Source organism: Arabidopsis thaliana, chromosome 4 (genome assembly GCF_000001735.4).
Source record: "Arabidopsis thaliana chromosome 4, partial sequence".
Classification (NCBI taxonomy): Eukaryota; Viridiplantae; Streptophyta; class Magnoliopsida; order Brassicales; family Brassicaceae; genus Arabidopsis; species Arabidopsis thaliana.
In genome coordinates, this window is record NC_003075.7 from 41,446 (window position 1) to 54,353 (window position 12,908).

At 36.4% G+C, this 12,908-nt stretch overlaps 3 protein-coding genes across 3 annotated transcripts; 1 reads left to right on the forward strand and 2 right to left on the reverse strand.

The window, feature by feature from the left end:
• Positions 1-219: 219 nt before the first annotated feature.
• On the reverse strand, positions 220-1,752 carry IND (basic helix-loop-helix (bHLH) DNA-binding superfamily protein; the record flags this gene model as incomplete). Its single annotated transcript, NM_116229.2, has 1 exon — positions 220-1,752. One exon carries the CDS (start codon positions 1,750-1,752, stop codon positions 1,156-1,158), a length of 597 nt encoding a protein of 198 aa, NP_191923.1. The 3' UTR covers positions 220-1,155.
• Positions 1,753-6,668: 4,916 nt separating this feature from the next.
• AT4G00130 (DNA-binding storekeeper protein-related transcriptional regulator) lies at positions 6,669-7,623 on the forward strand (the record flags this gene model as incomplete). Its single annotated transcript, NM_116230.3, has 2 exons — positions 6,669-7,061; positions 7,132-7,623. Exons 1-2 carry the CDS (start codon positions 6,969-6,971, stop codon positions 7,621-7,623), a joined length of 585 nt encoding a protein of 194 aa, NP_191924.2. The 5' UTR covers positions 6,669-6,968.
• Positions 7,624-9,720: 2,097 nt separating this feature from the next.
• Positions 9,721-12,004, reverse strand: EDA34 (Calcium-binding EF-hand family protein; the record flags this gene model as incomplete). Its single annotated transcript, NM_116231.1, has 4 exons — positions 9,721-10,019; positions 10,875-11,078; positions 11,315-11,414; positions 11,834-12,004. 4 exons carry the CDS (start codon positions 12,002-12,004, stop codon positions 9,721-9,723), a joined length of 774 nt encoding a protein of 257 aa, NP_191925.1.
• Positions 12,005-12,908: the final 904 nt, after the last annotated feature.

A 12,908-nucleotide genomic window follows, 5' to 3' on the forward strand; every position in this document is an offset into this window, starting at 1 on the left:
TTTATATGACACCGTTGGAGGAAAAAGGAAATGGAAGTAAAAAATCACAAGAACAATGGTATTTGTATGGTTTGAGATTTATCTATATGTATAAACTTAAGACTGGATATGCATGGGTTGCATGTTTTTTATTTACGTACTATTTAGGAATATTATGATAAATGTAGAGGTTTAATTTCAAAGATCATTATTATAAACATCTTTTTTTTTTTTTTTTTTGAATATCAGGAGGTTCTGGGCCGAAGCCCGTAATTCCTTTAGGCCCGAAACCACATCATGTAATATTAGTTTCGTTCCAAGTGTCACTCGAACTTGCGATCTCTCAGCTTCGCCTAGGGTCTTTTTGGATATGCTTAATTCAAAATAACTACCACATCTCTTGATTGTTCATCTTCCTTTCAATTTAACTTGGCGAAATATAGTGGACGTGTGGTGTTTGAAACGGATACACTCCTCGATTGACCTTATCAAGATGGTAACCAAAATCACGATGATCACTTCTGGCCGGCGTTCCATTGAGACAGAGAGTTATCTCAGTTTGCTTCTTTTTAATTTTTAGTTTAATTTTCTTTCTAAATTTCTCTAAAATATGTTTGTAATAATCAGAATGCTTGTCCGTCGAAATCTCGACCCTTTTCTTCTTAAATTTTTCATTATTCTCCAATATGGGAACCCTCTTGAGGATGGTTTCTTCTTTGGTGGATGATTTTTAATGTAGGTGCGTAATAATGGTTGTTTTCTTTTTTGCTAATCCATATATAACCTACACTCATCAGATTCAGATAATTGATACAAATTATAGTCAAATTAAAAAAGTATTTGATATATATTCTCCATATATATATATATATATCGAAAATTAATTTGCAGGCCAAAGCTTTCATACAGAATGATCAAACCCTAATTAACAATCAATATCTTCTTTTTTTTGTTTACAATCAATATCTTCTTTTTATTCACCAATTATTTATGCATATGATATCAAGATAAAGAAACTTGGTACACAATTGTACATCATATATCTTAGAATAATAATATTAAAACACCCATACAATCTTGGATCGAATCTTTATGCATCTATATATAATATATCAACATGAAAAAGGTTGAGAGGATGACACCAAATGTCTAGCTAGCGAGCTTCTGTGTAGTTCATCAGGGTTGGGAGTTGTGGTAATAACAAAGGTAAGAGGGGTTAGCCATAGGAGCTCCAATCTGAGAGTGAGGCTGAAGAATCCTCACCTGCCGTTTCAAGAACTTGGTGTAACGTATGGCTTCGTCGAGCATGGAAGCTGTGTCCATCTTCGCACCACCAGGCACGATCCTCTTGAGAATTCGGATCTTCTCGCTGATCCTTTCCCGACGCCGACGAGCAACCACCGTCTGAGGATCGTCGCTTATCCTTACGTTACGGCGGTTCGGCTTAGGGACCGTGGCAGGGTCGATGTCTACGGGCTGCATGACGGCGATCATGTACTGCATCTCCTTCATCGCATCCATGTCTTCATCGTACTCTTCGTCTTCGTCCAAGTGAATTAGGGTTTCGGGAGGTGGATCTAACATGAGATGGTGAGGATCATTGAGAAAAGCTGCGTGTTCTTGTGTGAGAAGATCATTAGCTTTGTTCCAATCCATGAGGAGATGGTGAGGCTGAGGCTCCATCATGCTTCTTTTGGGGCTGTGGTTGGATCTGCTTTTGGACGAGACACAAGAGTCGCACACTCCTTTCTTTTTATACATACCATTTTCCATTTTCATCTTTTCTTATTTCTCAATATATATATTCTTTTTCCAGAAATATACACATATGTATTTACTGATATATATCTTTGACTCGATTAATTAACCGAATGCTTACATGCATGTCTCTTATTATTTACTTCATATGCCTCATTTTTTTTTTATAGGATATATGTCTCATTTTATGATATATTTTACCTTTTCCTTTCTGTTTCAATTAATTAGATGTTTTGTAAATTTATATGTAAATTTTAAGTGTATTTAATATTTTGTGATTATTTATATTCTTTAATAGTATTGTTTTATGAATGGTTGCATGGTTTTAAATTAATTGATATTTGGTAGTGAAAAAAAACTAACTTCTTAATATGTGCGTTTTAATCAAAAAAAAAACCTTACAAAATAACCATTATTTTTTATGACTCAACTTATTTCCTATGTAAAATGTCCTTGAATTTAAAAAATGGAACTTTTGAAAAGGCTTTTGAACCCAACCAGAACATTAGTATTTATATAGGTTATGTATACAAAATTTTCCAAGATTCAAACCTGCTTATATGTTGTCGTGTCCCGTCGTCTGTATTTTTCGGGACTAAATTATAATTTTGCAAATAGTTAAATCTTCAAGTATTTCCAGAAGTATAGTTACCCAAGCTAATATACTGATTCCCCAATATACATCAACATTACAGTTCTTATTTATGTAAAAAATTACTAAATTTAACCCACATTATACGATCAAAGAAATTGATTAGATTCATAATATCAGATTTTTTACACAAACATTAGTAGAACTACCACCAGTATTTTTTCATTTTTTTTATCAACTAGACATATATTAAAAGATAACTATATGATTGACTGTCTAATTGGGAGGAGATGAGTTTACAAAAGTAACTTTAGAAAACAAGAAAAGAGAGAAACGACCTAAACAATCCGTCTTAAAATTCCATAAATAAAAAACATAAGAAATCAAGAAAAAGAAAAATAAAGAAGAGAACATTCCAAACTAGTTTAGTAGGTTGGAGAAAGCTGACCACCAAAAAAAATTTAATCTGACAAAACTATTTTTTTGAATATATATTAGTTATTGTGAAAATAAAAACGTGATGACATCATAGTGACATGGGCCTGCATGAACAATTTAATCAGATATGTTTTTTTTTACCGCAATCAGATATGTTATTACATACATATCAATATTACTTCATTTTATCTTAAATTATATAGCTCATGTTTAATTCTGGAATTGTTTTCATAACTAAATTTTTTTCGATAAAGTTGTCATTTTAAAATATTTCCTAGAGTTCTAATTAAGTTTAGTGTTGTGTGAATGGAAGAATTCGACACATAACTTGCCAAAAATCCGTGCATGTGATTAATTTGGCAAAGGAAATTAAAGAAAATATCATTAGATCATGATTAAAGCTAAGTTTTGCAGCAAAATTATATATATTGCCGTTTAAAGACTCAATATATTTCTACCTTTTTCGCTAACAAATTTCATGGACTCATTTGTGCTAGTTTATATAAACCTTGTTATAACCATTTAAATTCGTATACGTACGTACGGAGCAATACAAGAAACACATATAAAGCAAAATCCTATAGACCACAAAAGATAGAAGAAATAGTGTGTGGTCAAAATCATGGTTACTCAAAAAGCAAGATCAAGAACAAGGGATTAAATTTCTAGGGTTTTTCCTAAGGACGAAGAAGGAGAGAGACTTTACGAAATTAGGGCAAAAAAGGAGCGTTGCACTTTGGTTTGGATATCATTGCCATAAGGAAGCATAAGTCGCTCTTGTAATAGTTACTCAACACATGTCTCCATTTTTAGTGCTCATTATTTTGACCTAATTTTCTTCTCTCTCTCCTCTTTTGACAACTCCTATACACCAAAATAGGCAATTTAACATCATTGTTCTTCTATTTCTTGTCTTTCTTCTAAACCCCACGGTTTCTTCGACATTTTCTTACAAGCCCTTTCAACGGCCTTGATTTGATCTTAGCTAGGAAATATGAGCTGGATACGATAAATGACTTCTTCAACGTTCTCTTTATGATTTTTGGTGTCAATTTCTAGTTCTTAAGTTGTTTTATTTGACGATTTAACAGGATCTCTCCCCCATAACTCATTACACGAAGTGGGGACGGCTTCTTTCGACATTAAGGTATTGCCCATTGTTTAAATTCTCAAGTGGATAAGTAAACTTATAATCACCACTAATTATATATATAAGTATATTACTAATTAATCGGTCTAATTAAGATACCGTCTAAATGTCGTTGTCCACATGAAATTTCTATATGTTGCGTTCATTTCATAGATTTAAAATCGACAAAGCTAGAAGATAAATTTTCAAAATGAGACCTCACATCTTCTTTTCACATTGCCTTTAATGAGTTCAAGACAAAATACCCCGTTTCATGCATTAATGTTCATACTTGTTATATTCATCAACAATATACCAGTACTATGCAACATCAATTAATTATAAGCTTCCTACTTTCGTCCTTTTTATTAGTTAATACAACACTTGCAATTGGAGTAACTCTTACAACGAGAGAATGTATAATCTTATAATAAAAATTTAATATGATGAGATATTTTTTTTGCCTACGGTGATATTAACATAAGGTTTTTTCTTTTACAAAATTAGAATGTTCAGTTCAAACAAAAGAAAAGGATGGATATGGACATATGGTATTTGCATTATTCTAGTAGTCTTCAAAAGCTTTAAGGGTCAACAACCGGATAGTAGATGGATATGTATTTGATACAAAGAAATAATATATTACTATGACGATTTCCCAAATCTTCTATTTTCAAAAGAATGAGGATGAGACTTTTCTTTTTGGAAATAACATATATTCCGTTAATAATATTTAACTTTGCTCACTAATTATCATTTTGTTACTTCTAAAGCAAAAATCTTCGGCGAGAAAATCGAAACAACCAAACGATTTGGATTCCAAATTTCCAAACAGAATCATGCGTGTATTTTTACTCGCTCGCAACGATTTGGATTACACACTTTCCAAAACGATAATTTTTTAATTGAATTAACCCCTAATTAAAATTAATAACCAATCAGATTAAGATACCATTTACAACCAAATCTTCTATTTTCCAAAATTTTAGTATGATTTTTTTTTGGAAATAAATAAATATTCCCTATCCCATTAGTGGCCATCAGTTGTCATTTTTTGTTTCTCCAAAATCATAATCTTCGGCGACAAACAATGATTAGATCTTCATTTTTACGATCATGTTAGTGATTTAATGGACTTGTTAGTGATTTTGTCTTCATTTTATATTATGTTAGTGATTTTTATCGACTTGTTAGTGATATTTTTTTTCCATTTTTACGTGCATGTTAGTACTTTTTGAGGGGACGGGTAGAAATCACTAACATAAACGAAAAATGAAAAAAAGTTTACTAACAAGTCGGTTAAAATCACTAACATAAACGTAAAATACAGACACAATTACTAATAAGTCGATTAAAATTACTAACTTTAACGTAATAATGAATAAATAACTGTTTTTTGTTTCGATTTTTGTCATCAGAAATTATGATTTTCTATTCGATTTTTGTCGTCGGAGATTATGATTTTGTAGACGCAAAAATGAAAACTGATATACACTAAGCTACTAACAAGATTATAAAATTGTTTATATAATAATTTCCTTAAAACAAATCTAACTCAAAATAATGCATATTATAATTTTTAATAGTTATTTAAAGTATATATATAACTAACCGGAAAAATAACCGTATATAGTTTTACGGAAATTTACGATAAAAGATACAACCGAAGAAAATCAACCGCCAATATTAATGAAAAGTCACGACAAAAAGTAACCATTAATATTTTAATAAAAAATTGTGCTAAAAAATACAACGGATAGATAACAGTCAATAAGATAACAGAAAATAACGATAAAAAGACACTAACAAAAAAAGTGTCAATTAATATTTTAACGAAAAGTTGCGATGAAAAGACTCAACAAAAAAAATAACCATCAATATTATAACCGAAAGTTGCAATGAAGAGACACAACCGAGGAAAAATAACCATCAATATTATAACCGAAAGTTGCAATGAAGAGACACAACCGAGGAAAAATAACCATCAATATTTTTACAAAAAGTTGTGATAACAACACAAACAAAAAATAACCGATAATATTAACGAAACATTACGATGATAAACACGAAAAAAAAAAACCCCATCAATATTTTAATGGAAATTTGCGATAAAAAGATAAAAAAAAACAAAAATAATCGTCAATATTATAACGTAAAGTTGCAATAAAGAGACAACCGAGGAAAGTAATCATCAATATTTTTATGAAATTTGTGATCAAAAGATACTAACAGAAAAAATAACCATAGATGTTAACGAAAAGTTATTATGAAAATAGAAAAATGAAAAGTTACGATAAAAAACACTAACAAAAAATAACCGTAAATGTTTACAGAAAGTTACGATGAAAAGACATGAATGAAAAAAATAACCGTCAATATTTTTTACGGAAAATTGCGATTAAATACACAACCTTTCAGAGTACAAAATGCATTTATTGAGATTGTTATTTATTATATTTTTTTTGTAAACTAGCGAGATTGTTATTATTAGTCGAATCAATATTGTAGGAAGAAGACCTAAAGACAAATTCGGAGGTCAATTAATAACGCGTTAAAGTATGTGAGGCACGTTCGAGTGGAATAGCGCGTTGGACAGCCCAACATGAATGAATGATCGACTTTTATTGAAAAAGCAAAACTAGGGCAAGAAAACGAAACGTCCACATTAGCCTATAAAATCACTAAACCTAAGAGCAAAGCACATTCACGGCGACTGGAAAGTAGAAAACCTTATTGCTTCCCGCAGATCTCTCTCTCTCTCTCTCGTAACTGTTTGTTCGATGGCACTGAAGAAGGCGGAAGAAGTGATCGAGAGCCCTCCTACTTCAAGTGAAGAAGAGGAATCTGGCTCATAATCTGAGTCTGAAGGCGAAACTGAATCGGAGCCCGAGCCCGAGTCCGAGCCTGCTAAGACGATCAAGCCGATGCCTGTCGTGACCAAACCAATTCCAGAGACGTCCGCGAATGTACCTGAGACTTCAACGGCTAAGCGTCCTTTGAAGGAAGCTGCTCCTGAAGCTATTAAGAAGCAGAAGACATCGGAAGTTGAGCATGTGAAGAAGCCGACAACTAATGATGAGGTTAAGAAGATTGCTGGAGAGGATGCTAAGAAGATGTTGTTTCAGAGATTGTTCAGTGAGGCTGACGAAATCGCTTTGCTTCAAGGTTTAATCGATTTCACATCTACCAAAGGAGATCCTTATGAGATATTGATGCTTTTTGCATTTATGTGAAGAAACTGATCGAGTTCGATGCTACCAAAAACCAAATTGTTACTAAACTTCAGAGGTTGAAGAAGAAGTTTAATAACGCTGTGAAGAATGCGCGTAAGAAGGGTCAGACAGAAGATGAGGTCGAGTATGCTAAAGAGAGTGAGAAAAAACGTTTTGACTTGTCCATAATGATTTGGGGGAGCAACGGTGTTTTGGTTGCTGGTAAATCATCAAAGAAGAAAGTTGCACCCAAAGAGATGAAACCTGAAGAAACAGACGCAAAGGTTGTGAACGAAGGTCTCTCCATTGGTAGAGAGATGGTGCCGTTCGGGAGTTCTTGTGGTTTGGATGAATCTAAATTAACTACGGGTTGGGAAAATGTTGAGGATGGAGCTGAGAAGAGAGAAGTGGAGGAAAAATGGAAGAAGTTTAAGGATAAGCTGTTTGAGCTACTTTACGAGAGGTCTGTGCTTATGAACAAAACTGAAGCGATGATGTTCAAAGCTGAATCTTGAGCGGTTTGTCTTTTTATTTCTTATTATGCATTTTGAGTCTTTTTGTTAGCTTGTGGAACTAAATCCTTATCTAAGTCTTTTTCGTATTTTCTTTATGCCCCTATATAATGTTGGATGTTTGGTTTGGGTATAAAACCCTTTTATTTATTATTCTTGTTCGGTTTCTATGATATTAGACAGAAGATGGATTAGCCCTATTAGTTCTTCGACTTGTCAATGTGTGTTATCATATGCATACCTTGTGAAGTTCAGCTGGTGTTGGACTGCACTGTTAAGAGGCAAAATTCATAATCATATGTGTTAGCAATTTACATATCGATAAGATACCAGAATGGTACATGTCCCGAGACCCGAGTTAATGTTCTGCTTGATCGAGTTTCTACTGCTCTCCATGTCGTGGAGACATAACAGCGTTTTGTCACATTTTTTCCACAACCTGTTACAGTGTTCTGTGAGCTTTGATCTCCAGTCGAACATGAAAAAAACAACGTACTAAATAGTTGAGGCATGACTGTATTAAAAGGTCATAGTTCTCCTTATCCAAATCTTTTGTTTGTTTCGATTTTCTAGCCGGACATTTTTGCTTAGGAGTAGCAAAATGATAACTAATGAGCAAAGTTAAATATATTACTAAAGGAATAGAAGATATTTATTACTTACAAAAAAATCTCATCCTCATTCTTTTGAAAATGGAAGATTTGGGAAATCGTCATAGGTTTGGGAAACACTAGACAGAGCGTACTTCCCGAGAACTCTACGAAGCTTAAATCAAGAAAATTGGGAAAATGGTATAGAAAATATATGATGTATTTAACATGTCTCTATGTAGAATATGAATCTATGGGAGAGAGAATGAAGTTTTCGAATGTCATGTGTTGGGTTGTGATACACTTGCTCTTTTGCCTACTCCCCTTGACTATGAGATGGTTCAGGAACATGCTTAAAGGGTAGTTTTGTGCCTCTGCCCTCTGTATAATAGAGTCAAGTCCCCTATGCAGGCTTTCGTCGGCTGCAATCAACCTATTCTAGTTCTACTTTGTAGTTTAGACATCCAATTTACAGTTTAAACATTATTAATGTTCGGCTTCTAAGTTCTCACAAGTAGAGAGAAAACAAGAGTCATCATTAAACAAGTAGTCACCCAAAATCACAGCCTAACTTATAGATTGCCAATCAAGAATCTTTCAACATGCGACATCGCGACACTATCTTCCTGAACTCATCCAAGCTTATGTAACGCCCGTGTCCCGAGTTAGGGAGTAAGCAAGATCTTACACACGCCGAATTCGAGGACGAATTCAGTTTAAGGGGGGTAGACTTGTAACGACCGCGTCCTGCGTTCATAAAGAGGCCAGGTTGTTTTAGGAGAAAACTAGACCATGGTCAAGAAACGGACTAAAATACTTAGTCAGAAGAACGAGAAAGTTCAAGCTGAACCAGCTAGGTGAGCTGGACAAGCTAGGATGAACTAGCTAGCTAAGTTAGGTGAGCTAAACCAGCTGGAAGACTAGCTAGCTCAGCTAGGTGAGCTGACCGACAGCTCGACTGAGCTCGGTGAGCTGATCGTGTACTGACCCAGCTGGGTGGTCATTCTAAGTAAGATCTTGCTTACTCCATTCGTTAAACGACTCGTCATCGGTTGTGAATTGATGAACCAATCCCTATCGTTACTTAACCATACAACCAACCAACCCCACTGGTCTAAGTACAACGATAGAGATTGGGGATCGTACGATTCCCTTGGTTCACGATGACCGAATCAAACTCTTGGCTTATTGGTCCATCCGTCCTCTAAACGTACTCCCCTTCGGTTCCATGGTGGACGATTGAGCCCTTGGCTTATCGAACCATCCATGTTTCCGATCCGGTCATTTACTACGACCGCCCACGGTTTACTAACCGTTTATCCGTCCGGTCTATGGTGGTCGATAAAGCTTTCGGCTTATTGATCCATCCATACGATCCGAACTATATCCTTATCACACCCAAGGGTCCGTGGATTCATCCACTGGATCATCTTCGGCTAGCCCATGAAATCCTTCTTCCGTCGGCCTTAGGTTTGCTCGTGGGTCCAATATCCGTTTTGTCCATCGGTTCTCACCGTGGACTTTCCCGTTGGTTATCCATCGAGTCACCCTTTGGTCTTACCGATCTTTGATCGGTTTCACCATGGCTGAGGAGATAGATACATGAAGGCGGCCGCGATGTTGATCCTATATGGTGAATCACGTTCCTTACCCATTCTTGGTGCTTTCTCCCTTTACCGGTAAGATTGCATCCATGGGCGACCCTTGGGTGTGTTCGGATGCACTTATCCTTGTGCTTCCTCGAACACTTTTCTCGATCCATCCCATCCGACGATCGGTCTGTCCGACCCGTTCCGTCAGACGATCGGCCTGTCCCATCCGACCCGTCCGACGATCGGTCTGTCCGATCCGTCTGGCCGATCCGATCTGTCTGACGATCGGTCTGGCCGATCCGATCCAACGATCGGTCTACCAGATCCGATTCGTCTCTAAGACGAACGGTCTACCCTCTCCATCCTCTACACTCCATCGAACCGTTGGACCGGGAGGTAGTTAGCGCATCAGTTCGGTCGAGTTATACTCGCCGAGCCGCACCCCCTTTCCGACCAACAACTCTAGGATGTGTTGGGACTCCTTTAAGAATGTTTTATGGTGTTTGGATGTTGTGAGATGATGAGAGATTATTGTGAGATTGTGAGATTATTCCAAATGCCTTGGGCGTCCTCCCTTATATAGGGGGCGAATGGATGCTTCCCGAAGCATCACATCCGTTCCTTGCACTCCTCCGAAAGGTCACATCCGTTCTTTGCATCCTTTCGAAAGGTCACATCCGTTCTTTGCATCTATTGGGCGATGCAACCGTTCGTTGGTACCCACTCGACCTTACACCTTTTGGTCGAGACACCTCTTCACCCGTGAGCTACCACAGTCCCCCAGCTCGAGTATCAGCTGACCGGACCACCCAACTGGGTCAGTACACGATCAGCTCACCGAGCTCAGTCGAGCTGTCGGTCAGCTCACCTAGCTGAGCTAGCTAGTCTTCCAGCTGGTTTAGCTCACCTAGCTTAGCTAGCTAGTTCATCTTAGCTTGTCCAGCTTACCTATCTGGTTCAGCTTGAACATTCTCGTTCTTCTGACTAAGTATTTTAGTCCGTTTCCTGACCATGGTCTAGTTTTCTCCTAAAACAACCTGGCCTCTTTATGAACGTGGGACGCGGTCGTTACAGCTTAGCTGCCCAAAATTAAAGATGTTTAGCAATAATGTTTCTCTAATAAACGTGAATACCTTCAACTTAGTACCCACCTTTCCGTCCTTGTCCATGTCAAAGGAACGAATCATGTCTTGTAATTCCTCTTCTGTCCATGTGAAGTCATGCACCGTTGCCATTTTCGCCACATCTCTCCGAGTAATGAACCCTTTTCCACCTTCTGACAAAAATCGCAGAGACTCAATGGAGTTAAAAACCATTCAAACACAAAAGATAGAAATTGCACAATCGATATATTACCATCAAACTGACAGAAGTACATGACCAATTCATCTTGTGTCATCTGCATCTTGCTCATCAATTCCTACGAATGAGACAAGACAAATGCACATCAAGGACATCCTCCTAGACTGTTAAGTAACAGTAATACACTAATACTTGATGTAAAAAAAAAACCCTGTCTTTTCTTCTTCATAGTTGCAGCCTCTTTATCGCTTCTCGTATTTTTCGTACGAGAGCCTCCTGCAACAGAGCCCTGTAGAGAAAGCGCTATTGCCTGCAAGCACTAAAACCAGTACCTTGTTCATGTCTATGTCAATTCTGAAGCTATCGAATTTGCAGCATTACAATGTGAATACCTTGTCTAAGTCATCATCATCCTCACCAAGGAAAACTGATGTATTCAAAATCTTCCTAGATGAGACTCTTCTCTTGGATGCAGAGGACTGGTTCTTAAATACAAGTCACAAGAAACCAGAGTAAAGATCAAATGGCACATTAACATTAAACACAATTACAAATTGCCTTCAAGCCAGAGAGTAACCATCATTCACTGCTTCATTCATCGGATACAAGTTGACACAAGCAAAATTGTTACCTTTCTTTTACGAGTTGAATTACACAGAAACTCCTCGTCTTCGTCCTCATCACCATCACCATCGGCGATTACGGGTGTATAATCATCGTCTTCTTCACCGGAATTCCGAGTGCATCCAATCTCGCTTTGTTCTCAGCGATCCTTGACAACCTCTGCTTCTCATATTCCGAGATTTTCCCCTTTATCGGCTCCGATTCGTTGCCGGAACTCGAGCTCGAACTCTCTCGTTCACTTCCTGAGCTCTCTCCCTCCGATTCTCCCCTCGCCATTGTTAGCTAATTAGGAATTTGATTCTCCAGAGTTTGGGATTTGTTTATTTTGCCGCCTCCAACAATCGTTTAAGTTGGGTTTAACTTGGGCTCATATTAAGACCAATTACTTGGGCCCATATTAAGACCAATTACTTGGGCCCTCATTGAACACTTCTATAATGAGAGAATTTAGAATACCCAATAGCCGATTGATTATGTTGGGCTTTACCTTGGGCCCATATTGATATTACAGCCCAAATACTTGGACTCTCATTGAACACTCTGCTGATAAATCATTGAAAACCCAATAGCTCATGATGATCATTATTTTTATTTTTTTTAATATTTGAAAGTTTAAGTCGAGAGGCCCTATATTTCCTAGAATTCACATCAAATTAAATTTATTTCCTTAGGAGAAAAAATCCCTTACAACATAACTCGAACTAAACACCTCTGCTTGGGAGATTTATCATTAGGCTAACAGTACGTTGGTATTTTATGATCATAATTGTGATGGGTCAAGTTGTTTTTACATATCGAGTGTGGACATATTTAATTCAAAGGATTGAAAACACATCCGAAAAAGGATTCGTATATGTGATATTTTCCGTGTTTACCGCATTATTTTTTTTATAGTTTGCTTTGTTTCTTGTGGGATATTTCATGTATTTTGTTTGAAACAGATTAGTTTTGTCCAACCATATTGCGTATACGATCCATACAAAATAAGAAAGTTTCCACCTTTCGTTCTATATGATCATATGAAGGAAGGAGAGAGCGCAATGCGAATGGTGTGAAACGTGTTATTGGTAAGATAATGCATGGCCTACACCCACTTTCTCTTTCTTTTTTTTTCTTAATTTATTTATTTTGTCGTCAGTATAGTTTGATATGTATATATATATAAAAGTAGCCATAAGAA